This window comes from Stegodyphus dumicola, chromosome 11, assembly GCF_044657685.1.
Source record: "Stegodyphus dumicola isolate Sdum_Otavi_A_Nest chromosome 11, ASM4465768v1".
Classification (NCBI taxonomy): Eukaryota; Metazoa; Arthropoda; class Arachnida; order Araneae; family Eresidae; genus Stegodyphus; species Stegodyphus dumicola.
This window is the reverse complement of record NC_140778.1, coordinates 158,041,791-158,064,683: the sequence shown is the minus strand read 5'-3', so window position 1 is coordinate 158,064,683 and position 22,893 is coordinate 158,041,791. Positions and strand designations below refer to the sequence as shown.

At 36.3% G+C, this 22,893-nt stretch overlaps 1 protein-coding gene across 1 annotated transcript in view; it reads left to right on the top strand.

Annotated features, from left to right (window-relative positions):
- Positions 1 to 205: 205 nt before the first annotated feature.
- The window catches only part of LOC118201919 (cation-independent mannose-6-phosphate receptor-like), a 110,340-nt gene continuing 87,652 nt past the window's right edge, over positions 206 to 22,893 (top strand). The window contains exon 1 of the mRNA XM_085826384.1: positions 206 to 300. Within this exon, the coding sequence (XP_085682510.1) occupies positions 206 to 300 (95 nt within the window). The remainder of the gene's footprint in view (positions 301 to 22,893) is intronic.

Here is a 22,893-nt window from a genome sequence, read left to right as displayed (position 1 = left end):
GTTGCATATAATCTATTCTGGTGATTTTCTAAGACCCAGTTCGAAACACTTTCTTTTAGGATGGGCCCTTTTGATAGGCCCCTCCTAAAAGAAAGGATAGGCCTTTATACAAAGTCTTTCTCTTAGTGAAGTCTTAGGCTTAGGATGGTCCTTTGTACAAAGTGACTTTATTCTTTTGCATATTAATTACTGAATTCTTCCACTCATGTATGAAGCTTTCACCATGACACCAACATCCTTGCTGCTAGGGCTGTGGAGTCAGAGTTATGGAGTCAGAATCGGAGTTAGGCAGATTTTTGGGTAAAAGGAATTGGAGCTGGAGTCGCTAAAAATAGGTCAACTCTGACTCCAGTTTTTGTTGGACAGTTTGAATTTGAAATGAAATCAAAGTGAATTGGAAAAAAAAAAGTTAATGACAAAGTGAGTTATTATTTTTATTTGGGGACTATATACATTAATAAATAGTTGTTTTCTATTTTATTGACATATTAATAAATAAATATAAGGGAGGAGGATGGGGTGATATTTGCCATTATTGATTAAACTGATTCATCAGTTACTTCATTTAATTACAAATCTCATTGGTAAATTTAGCTATGCAGCAATAGCAGCAAGAACTCCCAAAATTGATGCCATTCTTAGGAAACGAGCAGGAAAAGGAGCAATTATTGATCAAGCAATGTGATGGGTAAGCACATATTTGATCATGTAGAAGTTGTTAGAATTCAGAACGTTTTTAGAAGATGTAGATAACCCTAATATTTCACTAAGAGAAAGACTGTGGAATGATCTTTCAGAATTGGAAACTCTTCTTTCTACACTATATATAGCGACAAAAAGGTACAGTCTGAAGCATTAACAAGAGGCAAGAATAGAAAAATGTGATGTTTGGTCTTTCTAAAATGGAGGGTTTATTGCAGAAGGAATAATTTCTTCAATGAAGAAAAAAGAAACTAGTTTGCTATACAATGAGATCTTGCTGGGTTCAATATATGTAGATCCAAAACACCGAATTTTGTTGGTTGACGAACAAATTAAAAAGCAAAAGAAAGCCATCTATGAACTTTCATTAAGAATGAAATTGTTCTCTGAGCAATTGGAGAGAATTCGAATAAGGGCAGTCAAACTGCAGACATTGCAATTGAGTCTCTATCATCCTATTCCAGTGATGAATTAGATTTAGAGAAATATTTTTGGATAATATTGAAAAGGATAAGGCAAAGTGAATAAAAATAAAGAACCAAGAGTCTTTAAATATAAAAATGGAAAAATACAAACTAGATTTCTACACGGCCTTTGAAGAAATGGAGAAATATGATTGCTCTTGCAAGACACCTCTTTTAGAACTTGTAAAAATCTAGCCTGAAAAGGTAAAAGAAGTAGCTCTAACAGTAACAGTTCTTCCTCCTACTCAAGTCAGTGTGGAAAGACTCTTTTCAGCTCTGAAGTTTATAAAATCGAATCCATGGTCCTCTAACGAAGATCTTGTTGAAGCTATATTGTTTCTTAGAAACAACTAATGTCAGTTTTTTTTTATTTCATAATAAATGCTAATTAATATAAATAATTTGCTATGCAATACATTTTTTCTGTAGCATCTATTACTTTTTTTATATTAAAAAAATAAGCTATAACCCATGTACATATGTTTACGTATATATGAGGGTGTCGGAATCTCTAAAATTCCTTGAATCAGTCATTTTCCCTACCAACTCCACAACCCTGCTTATTGCACCATGGTTCCTGTTTTCTTTCACAAATTGCATTTGATACCAGTGCTGTGTTTCTTTCGTTTGGCTAGAGCCATAATTAAAGATTAGGTGCATGGGGCCTATACTAATAGGGGCATAGCCTATACTAAAGATTTAGGTGCATGGGGACAGGCTCATAGTCGTAAACCAGATCCTGAGTTGAATATGTAGCAAGCAAACATAGCAATACGTAAGCATAACGTAAGGTGAAAAATTGATGTGAGATTGGGCATAGGCCTAATCTCGTGTGATGTTTAATAAGTCTTCACATGTATGAAATTAAGCTGTTGAAACCAAGTCAGTATAAGAACGTGAATGATTTGCTATTAAAAGAAATGCTAGGTCAACTGTATTTCTACTAAAGCAGATGGATTTACTAATGTTATCAACGTTCACATTGAAATCATGCCTTCAAATGACTGGAGATAGTGTAAACATCCAACTACTAATTCAGAAGTCAAACAACAAAAATCAACGTTATATTTACAAAATTTTCACAGGACTAGTTTCGATGGTTTTACCGAACCACCATCTTCAGCTGCAAAACCGCTTTTGCAGCTGAAGATGGTGGTTCGGTAAAACCATCGAAACTAGTCCTGTGAAAATTTTGTAAATATAACGTTGATTTTTGTTGTTTGACTTCTGAATTAGTATTTATTCGGCGTGTTATTGTGTCTTAATCCAACTACTAATTTGATGAATTCATTCGGGTCTGAAGTGCGTTCTTACCCTAGAGTGTGTCCCTTTCTCCAAAATTTAGAATAGCATGCTTGTGCACACTGGAATTTAATACAACCCACCCTGTTTATCAAATTACTTACTCCCTCGAGCATTTCCACAACACGCATAGTGTTCAGCTTATCGGTTGTTAATTCAGTACAGAATTGTTCGAAAGCCCGAGAAAAATTTTCGAATGAAGGACTTAAAAAAATAAGAACATTGCACATATACATTTTAATTTTCTTCATAATAAAAAGAGTGCATGATATTATTATTATCTAAAAATTTTTAAATGTTATTTAAAATCGTAGATGTGCGCTATGTGCCGTAATATAAAATAAGTAGAAATCATTGCGATCATCATGCAAAAACATTATCATTGCTGCGCGAAGAAGATGATATTGGGATATATATCAAAATAATCACTAAAAACTAGCAATTGTAGAAGAAGTATATAAGCCCTGATCATATATACTAATATCAGGAAAAGTATTTAGAAAAGATATTGGATATACTAAAAAAAAAAAAAAAACACTCAGCTTCTGAACAGAATATGAAAGGAATAGATTATGGTACCACAAAAACATCAAACATAAAAAGCTATAAATTGACACCTAGATCTTCTCAAGAGCAATTTCAGAGGATCAACAACTAAGCTGCATTAACTCAAAAACACTGAATGTGAGCGAATAACCAAAAGTAAGGGAATGATTTAAAAGCCAATAAGATGTTTAAACTAAACTTCTGAAGGTTTTTTTTTTTTTTTTTTTTTTTGAAAGGGTAATTAAATATTTAGAATTTTGTAAGATTAGAATGCTAACCGAATGAAGATGATAAAAACAGAAGTAAGTCAGCTTAGCAGTTCTATACAGTCAAAAGTCGTTAATCCGGACTCGTCGGGACTTCGGCGATTCCGGATTATAGATCATCAGTTTAAATCTCGTAAGATGGCATGCAGAAATTCTAAAATTAAAAACATGAAACCGTAATTTATGAAATAAAGAACAATTATGATCTAAAGGGTATCAAAATTTACAAAAAAAAGCTTAATATTTATTCTCGGCACAGCACTTGAACAGCGGAACTTTGTAACTGAACAAGAAATTATATCTGTTTATAAAATTAAAGAGAAAGTATTATCACATAAAACGAAGCAACTTAAACAACTTACATTGAAAGAAATGTTTAGTAAAGTAAACAAATAAATATTAAGCTTTTTTTTTTTTGTAAATTTTGATACCCTTTAGATCCTAATTGTTCTTTATTTCATAAATTATGGTTTCATATTTTTAATTTTAGAATTTCTGCATGCCATCTTACCAGATTTAAACTGATGATCTATAATTCGGAAAAATCGATAATGCGGAATCGCCGAAGTCCCAACAAGTCCGGATTAACGACTTTTGACTGTATATGTAGAATTTTGTAAGCTATACTTTAGTCTGACATTTTATATTATGGAACAGAAAATTATCAATAACAAAACAAGATTAAAACTCACCTTCATATTTAGTCAATAATGAAAGAAATGGGTATGAATATTTTGATGAAGTTTTAACTGTAATCTAGTAAACAACTGATGTCAGACCTTTCAAAAGTAGAAACATAATACAGTACAAAGTCCGAAATCCGGACGTCCATTATCCGGAATGATCGAAAATCCGGATCTCATTACCACCAACAACATTTTCTTTATGCATGCGCATTTAATTCTCCCCTGCGCGCATAATAAAACATCTGGAGAGTTTGGATTCTTCATTTCACTTAGACACTAAATCAAATACCTTGCTATTGAAGTAACAATAATTTTAGCATAAATTTGTACTATCAGTAATTTGGCTCCGTTGCTGCGTATCTACTTGGCACACATCTCAAACCGAAACATTCTGCATACGTACATCGCTGATTTGATGCCAACCTGGCGAATCATTATTTATTATACTTTCGTTTCATCTCCGCATGTTTATCAAAACTGAGTAATGACTCATGTAGCAATTTTTTATGTTATTAATTGAATAATAAAGGAGTATGGTAACCTTTTATGTTGACTTACGCTTGGTGATAATTACACATTTAAGTTAAATGCCCTAAAAAATGTTGACAAGAAAAAATTTATCAAAAATTTCTTTCCATATACTAAAAATAGATTTTGTTGATTTTACTCATAGACCCAAAGATTACATTTAGGGTTATTATAATTAAGAATAACTGATTTGTTATTTACATAAACCCAGAACTAACGCCAGGCCTCGTATGGTCGCATCGAGTCTCAGGCTGGCGGTAGGATATTTAGCGTCGGCCCTCAATAAGGCTTAAGTATATATGGGAATTTATTTATTCAGAACTCTGATAAGTCTTAAGCATGTGCAAGAAATAGATATAAGTATAATAAATAACTAAACTAATACAATTCAGGCTTAGATGTTTCAGTGCACGATAGAAGCAAAATAAAATATAACGTTAGTCGCCAAGCTCTTGATGTATAGCCAAATATGTATAGTGAAGAATAGCTAAATTTGAGGATGATAGCTGATAATTTTAAAGGTTTTCGGATATCGCAAAACAAAGGTGAAATCTTCCAATTAATAAATTTTGTAAAGAAATGTGGAGGAACTGTAAAAAATGAAGATAATATAAAAGAAGTTTTTCATTGTGATGACAATACTTCTCAATTAGCAATCAAGTGGCGAAATCTGTAGTATGGTTCCAGATCCAGAAAATACCGCTACCAATAGAGAAGAAAGTGACAGAGAAGTTACTGAAAATGTGAAAATTTCGATTGACAAGTTAGTCGCAATTCTCCAAACAGCAGTTACAGGACTTCAACAGTGTAACTAAACAAGAGATTATGTCTGTCTACTGAATTAAGAAGAAAGTAGTAGCACAAAAATGAAGCAACTTAAACAACTTACATTAAAAGAAATGTTTAATAAGGTAAACAAATAAATATTAAGCTTTTTTTTTTTTTTTTTTTTTTTTTTTGTTTTTTTTTTGTTTTGTAAATTTTGATACCTTTTAGATCATAAATACTTCATTATTTCATAAATCACGATTTCATATTTTTAATTTTATAATTTCTACATGCCATCTTACTAGATTTAAACTGGTGATCTAATATCCAGAAAAATCCTGAATCCAAGGTCACCGAAGTTTCGACGAGTCCGGATTTCGGACCTTGTACTGTAGTATACAGCCAACTGATGCATGAATATTTTAAGCTCTCAAATGGTGAATTCTCAACACAGTAAGCAATATTTTTGCACACATTTTTTCATCATTAAATGCGCAACTATAAACAAGAAAATACTTTAGAAAAAATTTTAATACAAGACAGAATTGCATAAAAAATTTAAAATTCCACACTCCAAGCTTGGAGAAAAATAATTTGAAAAACAAAAAATACAACAATAGCATTAAAAGATTGTTTGTAAATGAAACATTTTGTTTATATATAATTCTGAAAAATATATTAGTCTATATCTAATTCAGTGAACAATGCATAGTAAAAAGTAAAAAGTTTTACAAAACAGCAAACTCAATTGTAACACTCTTCCATATAGAAATGGACTAAACTTAGATGCCAATATTAAAATTTTTAGAAGTTTTACTGATATCTGCCTAACCCTGAAAGAAAACACCAGGCAATACATAATGTCATTAAAAATGTATTTTTGTGGCAACCCATGTTTGTGCATCGGTACGGGCTTTAAAAATTCAATGGTCGTTCTTCTCGTTAATGCTTGTTCATTTTTTTTCACTTGTAAAGATTCACACCAGGATTGTGGAATTTGGTAGTTAATGAAAAGGAAAGTGTTGTAGTTTGAATTTTGAAACAAATAGCTGAACAACATCTACCAGCTATAAAAATGTAAATATCATCCAGATTCTTTCTTTCTGTCATGAACAGTTTTGTTATAAAATGCTTCTTTATATGGTTATTATTATTTATATTATTGTTGTGGTAATAAAATGGTGTTGGGACGTCTGCGATTCCGGTTTTCTGATTTTTCCAGATATTAGATCATTGGTTTAAATATAGTAAGATGGCATGTCGGAATTATAAAATTGAAAATATAAAATTGTGATTTATGAAATAATACAGCAGTTATGATCTAATGAGTATCAAAATTTACAAAAAAAAAAAAAAAAAAAAAAAAAAAAACTTTATATTTAATTGTTTACATTATAAAACATTTCTTTTAATGTGAGTTGTTTAACTTGCTTTGTTTTTTGTGCTAATACTTTTTCTTTAATTCTGTAGACAGACATAATTTCTTGTTCAGTTTCATTGTTGAAGTCATATAATTGCTCTGTCGAGAATTCCGACTAACTTTTCGATTGAATTTTTTCATTATCAGTAACCTCTCTGTCACTTTCTTCACTATCGGTAGCTGTATTTTCTCGATCTAGAACCATACTACAGATTTCACCATCTGTTGATTGATAATTGAGGAGCATTGTCATCACAGTGAAAACCTTTTATATCATCTTCATTTATTCTCCACATTACTTTACAAAATATGTTAATTGGAAAATTTCTCCTTTGGTTTGCAATATATCTTAAAACTTTTAAAATTCACGGCTATCATCATGAAATTTGGCTATCCTTCACTATACTATACTTATTTCACTGTGTGTGATGAGATTGGCGACTAACAAGTTATTTTGCTAAATTTTATCTTGCTTCTGTCGTGCAATGAGACAATTAAGCCTGAATTGTATTAGTTTAGTTATTTATTATACTTATGCCTCTTTCTTACACATGCTTATAGCTTACCTGAGTCCTGAATAAATAAATTCTGACATATACTAAAGGCTTATTGTAGGCTGGCACTAGATATCTTAACGCCTGTTGCAGTCTCTGTGGATCATAAATTCTGCTACCAAGCGCCTCTTTTTGTCTTCCCTAAATTCTGCCTCCTGGTGTGGCCATATGAGCCCTGGTGCTTCTTCTGTGTTTATGTGAATAACAAATCAGTTAATTCTCAATTCAAATAGCACTAAATCTTTAGGCCTATGAGTATCATTAACAAAATCTATTTTTAGTATATGGAAAGAAATTTTTGTTCAATTCTTCCTTTTGAACTTCCTTAGCATATTAACTTAAATCTCAAATCGCGAAGCATAATGTCAGCATAAAAGGTTGCCATGGTCTTTGTTATTCAATTATCAATATAAAAAACATTGTTTAGGCATTGCGACATAAGTCATTACTCAAGTTGTCATGTGTTGATAAACATGCAGCAATGAAAGCAAACTATAATAATGATTTGCCAGGTTGGTGTCAGGCATATAAAATATTAGTAGGTGTAAAATCAACAATGTTTCGGTTTGAGGTGTATGCCAAGATGAAATACAACAACGGAGCCAAATTATTGATCATACAAATTTATGCTAAAATAATTGTTTCTTCAATAATGAGGTATTTTATTTAAATCCAAAGTGAAATTCAGAATTGGGACTCTCCGCATGTTTTACTATGCACAGAGGGGTAAAAATCAAATATGCATGCGTAAAGCATATTAAAAAAAGTTGGTAGTGGCTTTGAGATCCGGAATTTAGATCACTCCCGATATTGGATATCACTGTACTGGTACTGCCTTGTTTGCCCTTGCTCTGTGGGGTCGCAACATGGAGATTGATCCAGGGCGGGGCGGCATTAATCCTGTTTGGCACCTCTTAGGTTGCATTAGTTCGGGAGCCGTCTCATTCCAACAGCGTTGTATATCATTGCCTTCATTATAAATTTAACATCTTTTTTATCCTTCCACTTGGTAATTATTACACCACACAGATAGGGTGTCGCAAAGTGAATGAGGAACATTAAAGCTTTAGAACTTAAAGTTAGATACTAAATTTTGATTGAAATCCAAAACTTCTAATTAAACTCTCTTTATCTGACTAATGAAAATGATCTTGGATCAACATAATTTTCTTTACATTATCTTCTGCAAAGTATTTTGCAAACAAATCGGTGAGCATGGAAAGATGTTCTATGAAAAGGGGCAGCAGTTCCTGTAGAACGAGACCTTTATTAGAAGTTGTGTATTGGTGCAATGTAGAAAAAGAATCTTGAGCACTATCATTTTTCAGTTTTTTAATCCACAACTCCAGTTTTTTCCTAACCGCTGAAATCTTTTCTACAAATTTCAAGCTATGCATACATTGCCCTGTTGTGACAGATTCAAGAACTTTAGTTTGTCCAAAATGCCGCCTAATATGCTAGTGTCAGCAAAAAGGTCTGGTTCGACAAAATTCTTAGCAATCGCATGAGCTTCCTCTTGCAGTGAAATTCTTGATGCCATCCAAAAACACAAGACTGGACATTGTCATGTGTAAGCCATAGTGTAAGCCACACGACATAGCCGTGTGTTGAGCTTCCATATCCTTGTATAGATTTTTGAAAAAAATTGCTTTCACTAATCTAGTTCTCATGCAGTTCCCTACGTCTATGACACATTCTAATGCCTTCTCAACAGAAGACTATGCAACTTCGATGAAGAAAGCTCTCAGTAAATAATTTAGTGGGTCTATACAGCATACGATGTTTCGCTGCAAATAAATGCCTGTAGCCCCGCACAGCAACCATACATTGATTGAGCGTCATCAGTATAGACACAGATGCATTTTTTCCTATCTAAATCATTTTCCATTGTAAATAAACTTGTCAAGCATTTTTAATAAGTCTTGAGCCTTTGCACTTCCAATGATGCTCTTACAGAACAAAATATCTTCAACATTATCATCCAGGAAGCATATGTAATGTACAAGATTTGCATCTTTATTACTGTCCAGTAGAAATTCTGAGGTACACATTGAATTCTTTGTACATATGATCTGTACATTGAATTCTAATAGTGTTGTTGCATACAAGTACCTTAGCAATAGTGTGCATTAGTGTGCTTCTGCAATAGTGTGCATTGTTTTGCACTTCATCATTCTGTGATGAAGTGCAAAACCTTGAAAGTGATGATTACCTTGAAAGATGCTAGCTATCAGTTACTGTGAACTGACACTTGATTCGTGAAAACACTGTCTTGCTTTTGTTTTTGCAATTTCAATTTGTTCAAGTTTGCAATTTCCTACTAACAAAATGCGAGATTTGTCAACTAAGTAAGGTTGAATGGTTTCAAAATGTCCCTTTAGTTTATTTGGCTGCATACATCTGTCATCGTTGTATTTTATTGTTGTTTTACATCTGCTGAAGTAAAAGCAAAATCAAAGTAACTTTCCTTGTAGTTACGACTTTTCGCCTCTTTTATTCTACGCCAGTTTCGAAGCCTTCTCATTCAATTATCTGTTTTCGTGTTTAATTAAATTCTTTTTATTTCGTGAAATATTAGTATGGATTTCTCAATTTATTGCAATATTTCATCGAGATCACAACTTTTATTTTCGTACACATATAAAGATTGTAAGACTGTCCCCATCTGTTCCTGAGATTGATACTGGCGGATGCCAATGGAAAAGTGAAGCACCAACAGATGCAACTGCTGAGAAGCCAAATACTACAGTCTTGTGAAAAGAAGTAAAAAGTGCAAAAGTATGTATGAGAATAATCAAATACAATCTGACGAAACAACATAAAATTATTGCAAACTGAAAGAACCAAGTGACAGAATAAAATAGTGCTTTAAAAAATGATATTGAGAGTAAGAACTACTTTAGATTAAAAGGAGAAATAAAAATGTTAAAAATATAATTTTAAATTTTAAATACAGTATTAATGAAAGTACAATTTATAAAAAATATGGCTGAGCTTTCAACGCAAGTCTTGTTTCTTCCTGTTTACAGTGCCCCTGGCTTTATATCATGGTGCAGCGGCACACTTTGGGAACCTCTGGTACAATGTAACACGAATGATTGTAAGAAATGTGATGCTTTGCTTGAAATATAAGATTATGTTTGCAAGTCTTTTTGTCATTGAGGTAAATGCCTATCTTGCTAAATTAGTGAGATATCGCCAAGGTGGAGATAGCTTTGGCGATCAATTTTTGTTGCCATATTTCATGACAAATGCACAAAAGTTGCCAAATTTGAGAACCATTTTCACCTAGTTTCTTTATAATTGTAATTGGTTAATTGCCTATATAACTGTCTTTAACCATTATATGTAACTTTGCAACCATACATGCCTTCTAGTAATTTCAAGAAATGGAAAGCACTGGAAATTTTCCGGAAGCCGGGGGAAAGCTCTATAAGACTGGAGATTCGTTGACTTCACAGTTGACTCAAGTATTGAGAGATCTGTGTGTTAGTTCCACTGTTTAGTTTCACTTTGCGTAGCATTGTGCTTAATGCTCTTGGTAGTTTGAAGTGGTAACAAATGATTGTGCTCTGCCATATTGAGAAGAGCTCTATGATTACTGGATCTCGTTCCAGAACCGTAAACTGTTTCTTTAGGCAAAATAAATTCTATCAAACTGTCATCAGTTCTGTTTGCCTTTACTCCATTCAAACCTATATGCATGCAAGAATATTAACTCTTAACATCTCTTCTTAATTATGTATGCATCTGGTTGCTTCATAAATTTTAAAAGATTGAATGAAGCCATCTTTTCCTGTTAGAGGCAAGATTTCCATCAAATTTCACGGGCTCTGATAGTTTTAACTCTCTATTTTAAAAACAAAACACTTCCAACACTATATAAAATAAAGAATAAAGATAAATAAATAAAGATAAATTACTAATAATTGTTGACAAAAATTATATAAAATGTGAACAAAAATGCAAAATGTATTACCTATAAAAACTCTGATGGACTGTTTGTTATGTTTCTACACATTTGTCTATCTCCATAAATTTCAAATGTATTCAAAATGCTTTGTTTAATCCTAGTATACGGTACACTCGGGATTTGGCGGCATTGACATTACAAATGTTTTAGAGCCCAATAAATATTTCTTTTGTAAATATAATCTTGTGAACATTGTTCGTAATTCTATTCAATTGAAATAATTCTTCTAGGCCATTTAAAAAAGATTCTATTAAATTATCAGAAGAACCATCAAAAGATTTATTGCAATCATATAAGTTGCTGAAAGTTGCACTGCATTGCTCTTCAACCAATGACATTCCATGTACATTATTTATTGGATGCTTATATAAATGAACATTTCGAGGTTTGTGCACTTTGGCTAGCTGCTAAATTCAAACAAGCAACTGCACAATTAATTGAGATTTAAGCAGCTCTTTTAAGTAATTTGTTAAAGATGCCATTCGTAAGGCATTTGAAAAGACTGACTTCATGTTTGAAATTGAATCAATCAATGACTGATATAAATAATATTCCTTATATTAAAAGTAAATGTGTAAATATAATGCACTGTCAATCAAAGAACACACTGTGAATCTTCTCATTGTTCTGTCCCTATCTACTTACTTCAACTGCCTTCAGTGAGTGAATTTGCATTGCTGTGAACTCCTGTTTGGAAGTCCCTGAACTGAGGAGAAATCATCATGGGAATTTGTGCCAATTGTTTGTGAATATCTGCTCTACAAGAAGACACCAAAATTTTGGATACATCGTTTAAAAAATATCGGATGCAATGTGCTAGAATGCTAATCGTGAATATAGTGTTCTCTTTTGGTGCTTTATGTGTTTCTGGTGATTAAAATGTTATATGGTGGTCTTCTACAATCTTCAGTGGTTCCAGCAGTGCAATATTTAGATACCCTGATTAACATTGTGCTTCGGTTATAACGTCTTAAGTGCTATATTGTGTTCATAGTAAAAGGTTGGTGCTCAGAATTAATTCATATAAAACCAAAAATACCATACAATGGTTAGGCACTTTCTGGTTTTGCTGAAAATGCTATCAATGCAGAAGCAGCAACAAGTCAAGCTGTTATGGTATGTTCATTATTTTCAAAATACAGAGAAATTATTGGACTGGTACCAGTACTTAATATGACTGTTGAAGATTATTTAGATATATGTAATAACAAGAATATATATTGTTGCGTGCGTACGGGTTCGTTATGAAATGAATGCACAAGTCCGATGAAAAATGAACAAAAATTTATTATTATCACAACAAAAATGCTTAAATTTTCTCAAATTATCATGCAGTATTACAATATCTCACAGTAGTTTTCTTTTAACTACTCAAATGTCAATAGAACGTAATTCAAAACAGCTAAAGAACGCTAATCCGCGAATTCGCTACAATCAACAACAGTAGTTTTCTAAACAACAACAAACTAAGCAACTACTACAAACTGAGATGTTTTCCTCCTTTTATAAGATTTTAAAATCACGCGCTAGAATTTTCCAGTACTTTCTCGAAATCAAAAAGAGATATTTATTTATTTAATGCACGCGCTCTTGTATTTTCAATTTTCCGGCTTAGCTTTCTTTTAATATTCGTCACGCGCTGCACTGCGCGAGAAATAAAACCATTTAATTTCTGATTGAACTAACATTAGCTTTTTAAATACCAAATTCGTAACACTGCCCCCTTCCCAAGGACTGCACGTCCCGGGCAGTACAATCCCTGGACAGGAAGCAAAACTTACAACTTTGGCATAAATGCATTAATAAGCATTACATTACAATAATAAACAACATGAACAATAAATGCAATACATAAAACAAATCAAATGCTATCAAATACAAATCAAATACACATTTAAAAACAAAAATGGACCATGGTCTTATACTATTTACAATTATTTACATTATGTACTATGGCCATAGTAATGAGCTAACCTGTCGTAATGAACGACTTTAGGTTTAGAGTTCGAAGACTTACGAATCCGAACCACGACGTCATTCAGCCTGTTTAGGACTGTGTACGGCCCATCCCAAGGTGACTGTAATTTCGGACAAAGTCCTTTCCGTCGAGTCGGATTCCACAACCACACCTTGTCTCCTTTGTGGAATTGATGTTTAGTAGCTCTTGTGTCGTATCGGGTCTTCATCTTCTCCGTCGCCAAGTTGACTCGCTCTCGTGCAAAATTGTGCATCACTTCAAACCGGGCCTGGAGATCTTGAATATATTCCTCAGACGATGAAGGAGCATCCGGAGGGCGGCCAAACAATAGATCACAAGGCAGACGAAGGTCAAGACCGAAGAGCACCTGTGATGGAGAATAGCCGGTAGTCTCGTGGACAGCACTGCGGTAAGCCAGTAAAAAGAGTGGTAATTTCTTGTCCCAGTCCTGTTGGTTTCTGGAAACCACTAATGAGAGGTTATTAAGGATGGTTCGATTGAACCTCTCTACCGTGCCGTCCGACTGGGGATGCAATGGCGTCGTTTGAGTTTTGTCAATGCCAAGTAGTTTGCATAGTTCTTTGATTACTGCCGAGGCCAAATTCCTTCCCTGATCGGAATGTAACTGAAGAGGCACTCCGAACCTGGAAATCCAGTGCTGTATCATTACCTCAGCTACTGTGACTGCCTCTTGATCAGGAATAGGATAAGCTTCAGGCCACTTGGTGAAGTAATCAATGACAACGAGTATGTATTTGTTGCCATCAGCAGTTCGTGGCAGAGGTCCCAGGATGTCAAAGGCGATACGTTCAAAAGGCGCACCTACGTTGTAACGTTGCAGTCTGCCTCGTCTGCGTTTCCTCGGTCCTTTCCGACCTGCACAGGCATCGCAAGATCGGCACCACTTTTGCACGTCATTCTTTGCATTATTCCAGTAAAAGCGCTCACGAACTCTCTGTAAGGTCTTCATAATTCCAAAGTGACCTCCTGTAGGGCTGTTATGTAGTCCTTTGAGGACATCAGGAATCCGGGATCTCGGAAGTATCAGTTGCCATCGGAACGTCTTCCCATCATCCGACTCGAATTTCCGGTATAAGACGCCGTTTCGAATGTGAAGTGAATCCCAGAGTGCCCAGTATTGTTTTGTTGTAGGACTACAGATAGAAATGTCCTGCCATGTAGGTTTTCTGTTTGATGACTCTATTAAATCAAGTATGGGTTTAATGTCGCGGTCTTCCAGCTGGTCTTTCCTGACTTCATCATCACTTCACGGGTCTCGAGCAGCTGATGTTGATGTTGTAATTTGTCTTGCGACCGGAGTCAGCAGTTCGTATTTCGCTTCCACCCTGGAACAATATCGGCAGTTTTCTTGGCAAGGTCTTCTAGACAGGGCGTCGGCGTTTCCGTGTGATGATCCCTTACGATGACGGATAGTGATGTCATATTCTTGGAGTCTCTGTATCCACCTGGCTATTTGACCCTCAGGATTTTTGAAATTTAAAAGCCACGCCAATGAGGCATGGTCCGTGCGGAGGAGGAATTTTCTCCCGTATAGATAATGATGGAAATGTTCTACAGCTTTGACTATGGCGAGCAACTCTTTCCTTGTTACACAGTAATTCCTCTCCGGTTTAGACAGGCACTTGCTCCAGTAAGCTACTACACGTTCTTGGCCGTCTATTTCTTGGGACAAAACAGCACCGACACTTTCATTGCTCGCGTCGGTGTCGAGAATAAATGGTCTGTCGAGCTGAGGATGCGTCAGGATTGGAGCAGATGTTAAAGCTTCCTTTAAGTTGCTAAATGCATCCTCGCATTCCTTTGTCCACAAGAATCTTTGCTTGCTCTCTGTCAGCTTGTGAAGTGGTCTTGCGATGGAAGAAAAGTTCTTCACGAATCTCCTATAGTAGGTGCAAAGCCCTAGGAAGCTTCTCAGCTGATGGACATTTTCGGGACGCGTCCAGGATTTAACCGCTGATACCTTTTCAGGATCCGTGCGCACACCTTCTGCAGAGATGACATGTCCCAGGTAAGTCACTTCCTTTCGAAACAATTTGCATTTAGCGGGAGTCAGCTTCAGATTGGCCTCTTTCAGTTTCTGAAGCACCTTTCTAAGATTTTCTAGATGCTCTTCAAAAACTCTTTCCGACGATGATGATATCGTCCAGGTATATCAGACAGGCTTCGTAAGAAAGGCCTTTCAAAAGAGTCTCCATAAGACGTTCGAATGTTGCCGGCGCATTACACAGTCCAAACGGCATCACTTTGAACTGCCAAAGTCCTTGTCCCGTAGTAAATGCCGTCTTTTCTCGGTCATCAGGATGGATTTCTACCTGCCAATACCCACTCTTTAAATCAAGTGTTGAGAACCACTTGCTTCCAGAAAGAGTGTCTAGAATGTCATCAATTCTAGGAAGAGGGTAACTGTCTTTCTTCGTAACCTTATTCAACCGGCGATAGTCAACGCAAAATCTTGTTGAGCCGTCTTTCTTTCTGACGAGAACGATGGGAGATGCCCATGGACTCGCTGAAGGCTCGATGACATCGCCTTCTTCCATATCTTTTAACAGTGTTCGCACCTCTTCCTGTTTAGCAAACGGTAGACGTCTTGGATGTTGCTTGATCGGGGGATGATCGCCAGTATCTATTCTATGTTGTGTCAAACTAGTTCGACCCACGTCAGAAGACGAGCGGGAGAAAACAACTTGAAGATCTTTAATGACGCGATCGGCAGCATTTTTCTCTTTATCGTTTAATTGTGCATTCTGCAATAACTCCGATGTAATGCTCTCTGAGGACACGGATTCTGGGATGTTACTTTTTTTTCAACGCTGGTTACTGGAGTACATGTTGCAACCACTTCACCTTTCTTAATAACTCTCGACTTTTCAGTTACATTGGCGACTCTCACCGGGATAACCGTTCTGGATAGGTCGACGAGTGTTGAGGCTACTAATACTCCTTTTGGGATATTACAGTTATTGGGATATTCTATGATGCCGTAGCGGAAATTTCTATTTTCGGCTATGGATCCAGGAAGTAAAATTTCTGTTCTTGCCGGTATTGTAATATAGTCTTGTGCTATGATTTTATGGACAGATTTAACTTCTTCATCATTAACGAGAAATAACGCTATGTCCTCAGATGTAGAATGCAATTCGTTATTTTTAAAATCCAAGGAAAAATTGTATTTCCTTAGAAAGTCCAATCCGAGTATGCAAGAATCAGTGATCTCTGCTACATATGCCGTGTGATGGTAAGCGGCACTTCCAAACGTGATGTTAACATTTACTTTTCCGTCGATGTCGATCTTCTCACCGGACACAGTCTGGAGGGTAACGCAGGGCGGCGTCCAGATAAGTTTGTTTCCTAGTTGTTGAGCCAAATCTTTTCGGATGATGGTGACGTTGGCTCCTGTATCTATAGTCATATTGCACGGAACTCCATTAATATGTCCTATTATGAAAAGTCCATTACTGCCGCCTCTCACTGCAGAAATCTGAAGCGCTTTAAACGGGGGCTTTTCATTATCTGGCAACCTCCGCCCCGCGAGATGGCCACTAATTAGTTTCCCTGCTGCTTGTTAGAAGCGGTCTTAACATCAGTACCCTGGGGTGTTTTGCAGTTTCGTCGTATGTGTCCTTCAGCACCGCAGTTCCAGCACTTAACGGTCGGTTTCTTCTCACCAATATTCCGTCTCAAGGCGTTCAGTTGTCTAGTTAAATCGTCAAGTCGAGCGGTGACTTTGTAAGGATCTTAAGTTTTACTAACGTTTATTTTATTTTAAATCTTTACTATCACTTCTTATTTTCTACTTCCGGCCAGAATTATAAGCGTGAAGGAGTTTATGCAAAGTTGTCTGGCGAACGCATTCTGAAATAACACGTTCTTGGCCGTATTTAAGTGTGGCCTTTTTGCCAAGATGGAGAGAGGAAGCCGTGAGTTCGAAGCAGGCCGCTTACCTTAGAAGTTACGCAGTTGCTAATTGCCTTCCAGGCCAGAGGTATTAATCCTCTTGAATAATTAAACGTATTGTAGTGTTCACAGTCTCTGTGCTACATACGCTTCCTGTGATTATAAGGCCAATCTTATTCTAAAGTTAAATTAGAGTTTAGTTTTATTTTTGATATCTTTTACGTTAGACCCCGAGTGGAGGGTCATTGTATTCCGAAGTACGGAAGTCATTGTATATAAAGAAAAATAAAGGGTTTTGTATACCCTTCGTCTGTATCCTGTCTACTTACTACAATTAGTGAACATAGCTTTAGTAAGCTCTCTGTTCTAGTCAGGTCATTGTATGTTTCCGAAGAAGGTTAGAAGAAACATTGAACCTGATAGTGGCGCCCGACGAAGAATAACCATGGCCGAATTTCAAGAAGAACCTGTGCTGCCTGCAGAAACGGCTCAGAATCCAGAAATGCCAGCTGCCGCCCTGGAAGGATTTGGGTACATCGTCCAGACCATGCGCGCTTCGATGAAACCAGAAGCAACGTTTAATGGAAACTCACAGGTAACCAGTTTTTTTGGAAAAATTGGATGACCACTTCATGCTCTACCCCGTGCACGAGTTTCAAAAAGTTACCTTAGCTACCAGCGCTTTGAGGGGCCAAGCGCTTAACTGGTTCAAATGTATCGGCAGAAGTCTCTTGGGTCAAGCAGGAAGTCCCACCTATACTTACGAAAATTTCAAGACTGCCCTACTAAAAGCCTTCCCTGTTGTAAGGGATCGTGCGAAATTAGAAACAGAACTTTTCAGTATATATCAACAAAGAATGGAAAACCTCTCGAGCTTTATTTTAAGAAAAATTCACGTTTTCAAGCTCTTGTATGGAAACCGTCCGGATCCTGAAATAATTCAAGTGATTTTGCCGAGGTTACTACCCCAAGTGCAAGACTTTATTGAATTACGAAATCCGACTACACTGGAAAAGTTATTTGAGCTAGCAATGCAGTTTGAAAGTACAAGAACGGCGGACGTCGAAAGAAGACGCCAATATCAACAGCGAAACCAATTTGGTACGCCAAGACTACAGCAAACTCAAGCACATGGCTACGGAGAAAAAGCGAATCAGTGGGCAAGGAAACCCGAGCATTCAAAAACAGCCGGCGAACGTCGACAGTTCAATAGCAACCCAGGAAAAAAGTCTCAAGGCCAGTGGAGAAAGAAGGAAAGCACCGAAAGGAAAAATAATTTAAACTAAAACGGATTTCTGCTGACGAGAGGGTGCGGAAATCCGAAGGCCACGAAAACCCCTCTTCCTACAAGTTAAATACAGTAATGGTGAAAAATTTAACTCTTCCGAAGATTGAAGTCTTGGTAAATAATATCCCGGCCACCGCACTCCTGGATACCGGCGCGCAGTGTTCCTGTGTGGCAGAAGTCTTTTTTAGAAAGTATTTTCGCAAATACCGCATATATAATGCGGATAATACAACAGTATTAGCGGCGCAAGGAGAACAATGTAAGTGCGTAGGTAAAGTACCTTTGTACATCCGTATCAAGGACGAACAAGTAAAGGTGATGTTTTTTATAGTAAAGAATTTGCAAGCAAATTTAATCCTAGGAATAGACTTTCTTTCAGACGCACAAGCTACACTGGATTTTAATGCAGCGTCCCTTAAGCTGACGATGAAACCAGTGCGTGTAGAAAAGGTTGAACCGCCAAGGTTAAATCTTGACCACCTGCCTAATGACGAGTAAGATAGAATCCGACAAGTGGTAAGTGAATTTGCTTCCTTATTTAGTGATATTCCAGGATTTACGCAGGTTACTAACCATAGTATTGACACCGGAGATGCATTGCCGGTTCGTCAAAAACCATACCGGTATGATAAGAATAAGGAAAAAATTATAGAATGGCATATTACCGATATGCTACGTAAAAAGATCATAACGCCTATCTCAAGTAGTTATGCTAGTCCGGTGGTTTTATGTAAGAAAAATAATGATTATCCTTTGGAGCATCCAAAAAGGTGGAAATTCGCTATTGATTACCGTAAATTAAATTCCATAACGAAATATCCGGTATATCCGTTACCGATCATAGAAGAAATTTTAAGGAACATAAAATCAACCAAATTTATGACGACTTTAGACTTAACGAATGGTTATTTTCAAATAGGGATCAGGCCTGAGGACGTGCCTAAGACTGCTTTTATAACCAAGTCTGGCACTTATGCATTTTTGCGTATGCCGTTTGGCCTTTCTGGGGCCCCGGCAACATTTCAGCGATGCATGGACATTGTGTTAAGACCTGTTCTTGGAAAGTCCACATTTATCTATTTAGACGATATCATTATTACTAGTGATAATCTAGACCAACATGTACAGGATTTAAGACAGGTGTTTTCTTTATTAAATGAGGCCGGTCTAAAAGTTAATGTCGAAAAATGCAAATTTGCAGCCCCTGAATTAAAATATTTAGGTTACAAAATATCGCAAAAAGGGATCGAGACAGATGAATCAAAAATAATCGCTGTACAAAAGTATCCGACTCCAAACACGACAAAGAAGCTCTCTTTTTTTCTAGGACTTTGTTCATATTATAGGTCCTTTATAAAAGATTTTGCAGCTATCGCTGAGCCATTGTTAAAATTAAAAAGGAAAAAGGCAAGATTCTCGTGGACGGCCGATGCCAATAGTGCTTTCGAAAAATTAAAACAAGCATTAACGCAAGCCCCTGTGTTGAAATTTCCTGAAAAGGATGAAAATTTAGAAATTTCAGCGGATGCTTCGGATTATGCGGTAGGAGCGGTACTTTCGCAAAATCAGCAGCCCGTGGCATTTTTTAGCCGAACTTTAAATCAAACACAAAGAAACTATTCCGCGACCGAGAGAGAGGCACTTGCAGTTCTGTTAGCAGTGCAAAAGTTCCGAGTCTATTTTGGAAAGGCGCCGATAACAGTATATTCTGATCATGCGGCGGTAACTAGATTGTACTCTGGGAAAAATTTATCCCCAAGGTTAATAAGATGGGCACTCAAGCTGCAAGAATATAATCTGGTAATCAAGCATACCCCCGGAAAGGAAAATATCGTAGCAGATGCCCTGTCACGAATTAAATTAGACGAACAGGGTAATACCGTAAAAGTTGCAATGCTGACAGCGTGTACAATAAATTCCCGAGAAACTGTAATAACCGAACTGGGTAAGGATCCTGAGTTTGGAAGTATTTATGAGTATTTGAAGGATCCTGAAAATTTTAGCCACCAAGATATTGTGGCGATAAGAAATAGGGCGGCCCATTACGAACTAATAGATGGTCTATTATTTTATACAAAAACTACGAATTCCAACAACGAATTTCGACCTGTTATCCCAGCTAGTCTTAGATTAAATATCCTGCAAGAGCTCCATGACAGCCCTTTAGCTTCTCATGCTGGTATTCGAAAAACTACTCAACGCGTACGCGAGGCAGTCTACTTTCCTGAACTGCAAAAGTTAACAAGGGCGTATGTCCAGTCCTGCCCAACATGTCAAGCCGTTAATTATATTAATTTCCGCCCGGCCGGGTTTCTAAATAGTATTAAATCCGAATTTCCCAATGAAATAATTGGCATCGATTTATTGGGCCCTTTCCCAAAAAGTCAGTTAAACAAAAGTCGCTATCTCCTTGTTATGGTTGATCATTTTAGTAAATGGACCGAAATTGTTCCCTTAAAACGAGCCTCCGGGAAATTAGTTACCGATTCTATTTTAAATAAATATATTTTAAAATACGGGGCGCCCCTAAAAGTTATATCGGATAATGGTCCTCAATTTGTAAGTAATATATTTGAAGACATGTGCCAAAAACTGGGCATACGTCATTTAAAAATGGTCCCCTATCGGCCGCAATCAAATATAGCGGAACGGGTCAACAGAAATATAGTGAAAATTATCCGTAGTTATGTTAAAAATTTTCATAAAAGCGGGGATAACTATGTCAATGAATTTGCTTTCACCCTTAGGACCGCAAAACATGATACAACGGGCAAAACTCCTGCTGACTTATTTTTAGGCAGAAAGATTATAACGCCGTTAGATAAATTATTTTATGTGCAACAGAGAGCCCCAGAATTTAAAATGGGTGATATAGAAAAACTAATAAAAGAAGCAAAAAAGAATACGGAAGTAGCATAAGAAAACAGAAGTTATACTATGATCTGAAACGACGGGGAGTAACTTATAAAGTAGGGGATGAAGTTTTAAAAATTAAGCATTCACTTTCTTCAGCACCAGAAGATAAAACTGCCAAATTTTTTCCACGCTTTGAAGGACCATATGTTATAGAAAAAATAACTCACGCTGTTGTAGTGTTAAAGGCAAGAAATGGTGAAACCTGTTCCGCAAATATGGATCAAATTAAACCCTACTTCGATCGTAATAAAATGAAAATCTTTTCTGATCTTTTGCAGGATCCGGTACGGCAGACACCGCAGGTACAAGTTCCAGAGGTGGGAAAACGACAAGTACAAGGGCAAGCCAATGAGAGACAGAAGCAAGTGAAAAGAAAATTGCCCCGCGGAAAAACTGAAGGTAAAAAGAAAAAGAAGCCGTTCCACCGTCCAGAAAACAGAATTCACGAACACCCCCAGAATGAAGAAGGGAGAAGGACGACGTATGTGGAAAAGACCGGGAGAAAGGACGGCAACTATAACCCGGCTGTGAAACGGAAGATTGACTCATCCGACAGAACTCTCCGCAGCAAAAGTCGCCGAACTGCGGAAGGGCCATCAGCGGCGGAGGAAAAAGTACAAGAAATATTTGAACGGCCAACAACGAGGTCCAAGCAGGATCACGACAGAAGTTTCCCGGTTCCACCAAGACCAGCTGCCTTCAAACGGCCAAGACCACAAGCAGAGCACAAAAGGAAGATGTTCAAGGGTGGCCGTAGTGGTGAAAAACGGAAGCTTCCAGAGGAAAGCACTGAAGGGCGAGCCCGTACAAGAAGGAGGATCAACCAAGCTATATCCACAGCAACCAAGCTCCTATACCTTTAAAGACTGGGCCCAGAAAAGGATGTCTGAATATTACAAAGATAAGTAAAATTTTATGTTACTTTACAAACTTAAGTTAATCTTTCATTCTTACTGCAAGTGGCAGATTTCAAGAAGTTTTACCTCATGCGAGGTCTACCTTTATCGCCAAAAGGGCGAGAAATGAGTTGCGACCGATTTTCTTATTATGTTTTTCAATTACTCGCGCGTAAAACTAAAGTTGATGTATAATAGCGTTGTGTAAAGACTTAAATATTGTAAAAAGTTATTGTATAAATTTTATTTAAAATATTCTAACAAGAAAGAAGTTTTAGTCTGAAAGACTTTTTGAAATGTAGTATTATTTCAATGTAGAAAGAATTGGCACTTGCTTTGAAAAGAATAGAAGTTAACAATGTACTACTAATGTATGTTTTCAAATGTGTAAAATTAACGGCATGTTGATATGTTCTTATATACATGTGAACTGTTATTTTAAATGTTAAGAAATACCGTGATATGGTAAAAGTGAAAGTAATGTTAAAAATTTGTTATTCGTGTGACTGTAAAGATTAAATCATGACGAATATATGTTAAAGGTTGAATGATGTAGTTAGGCTCTCTGACGCTACACTTTAGAGTTAGCCACTTTTAGAATAATACCTCAGGGTTTAGAGTTGAAAAGTAGGGTGTGTTAAGAGGTCTCGTATGTTGAATTTTAACACGTTAGTGTTTTGATTGTAGGAGG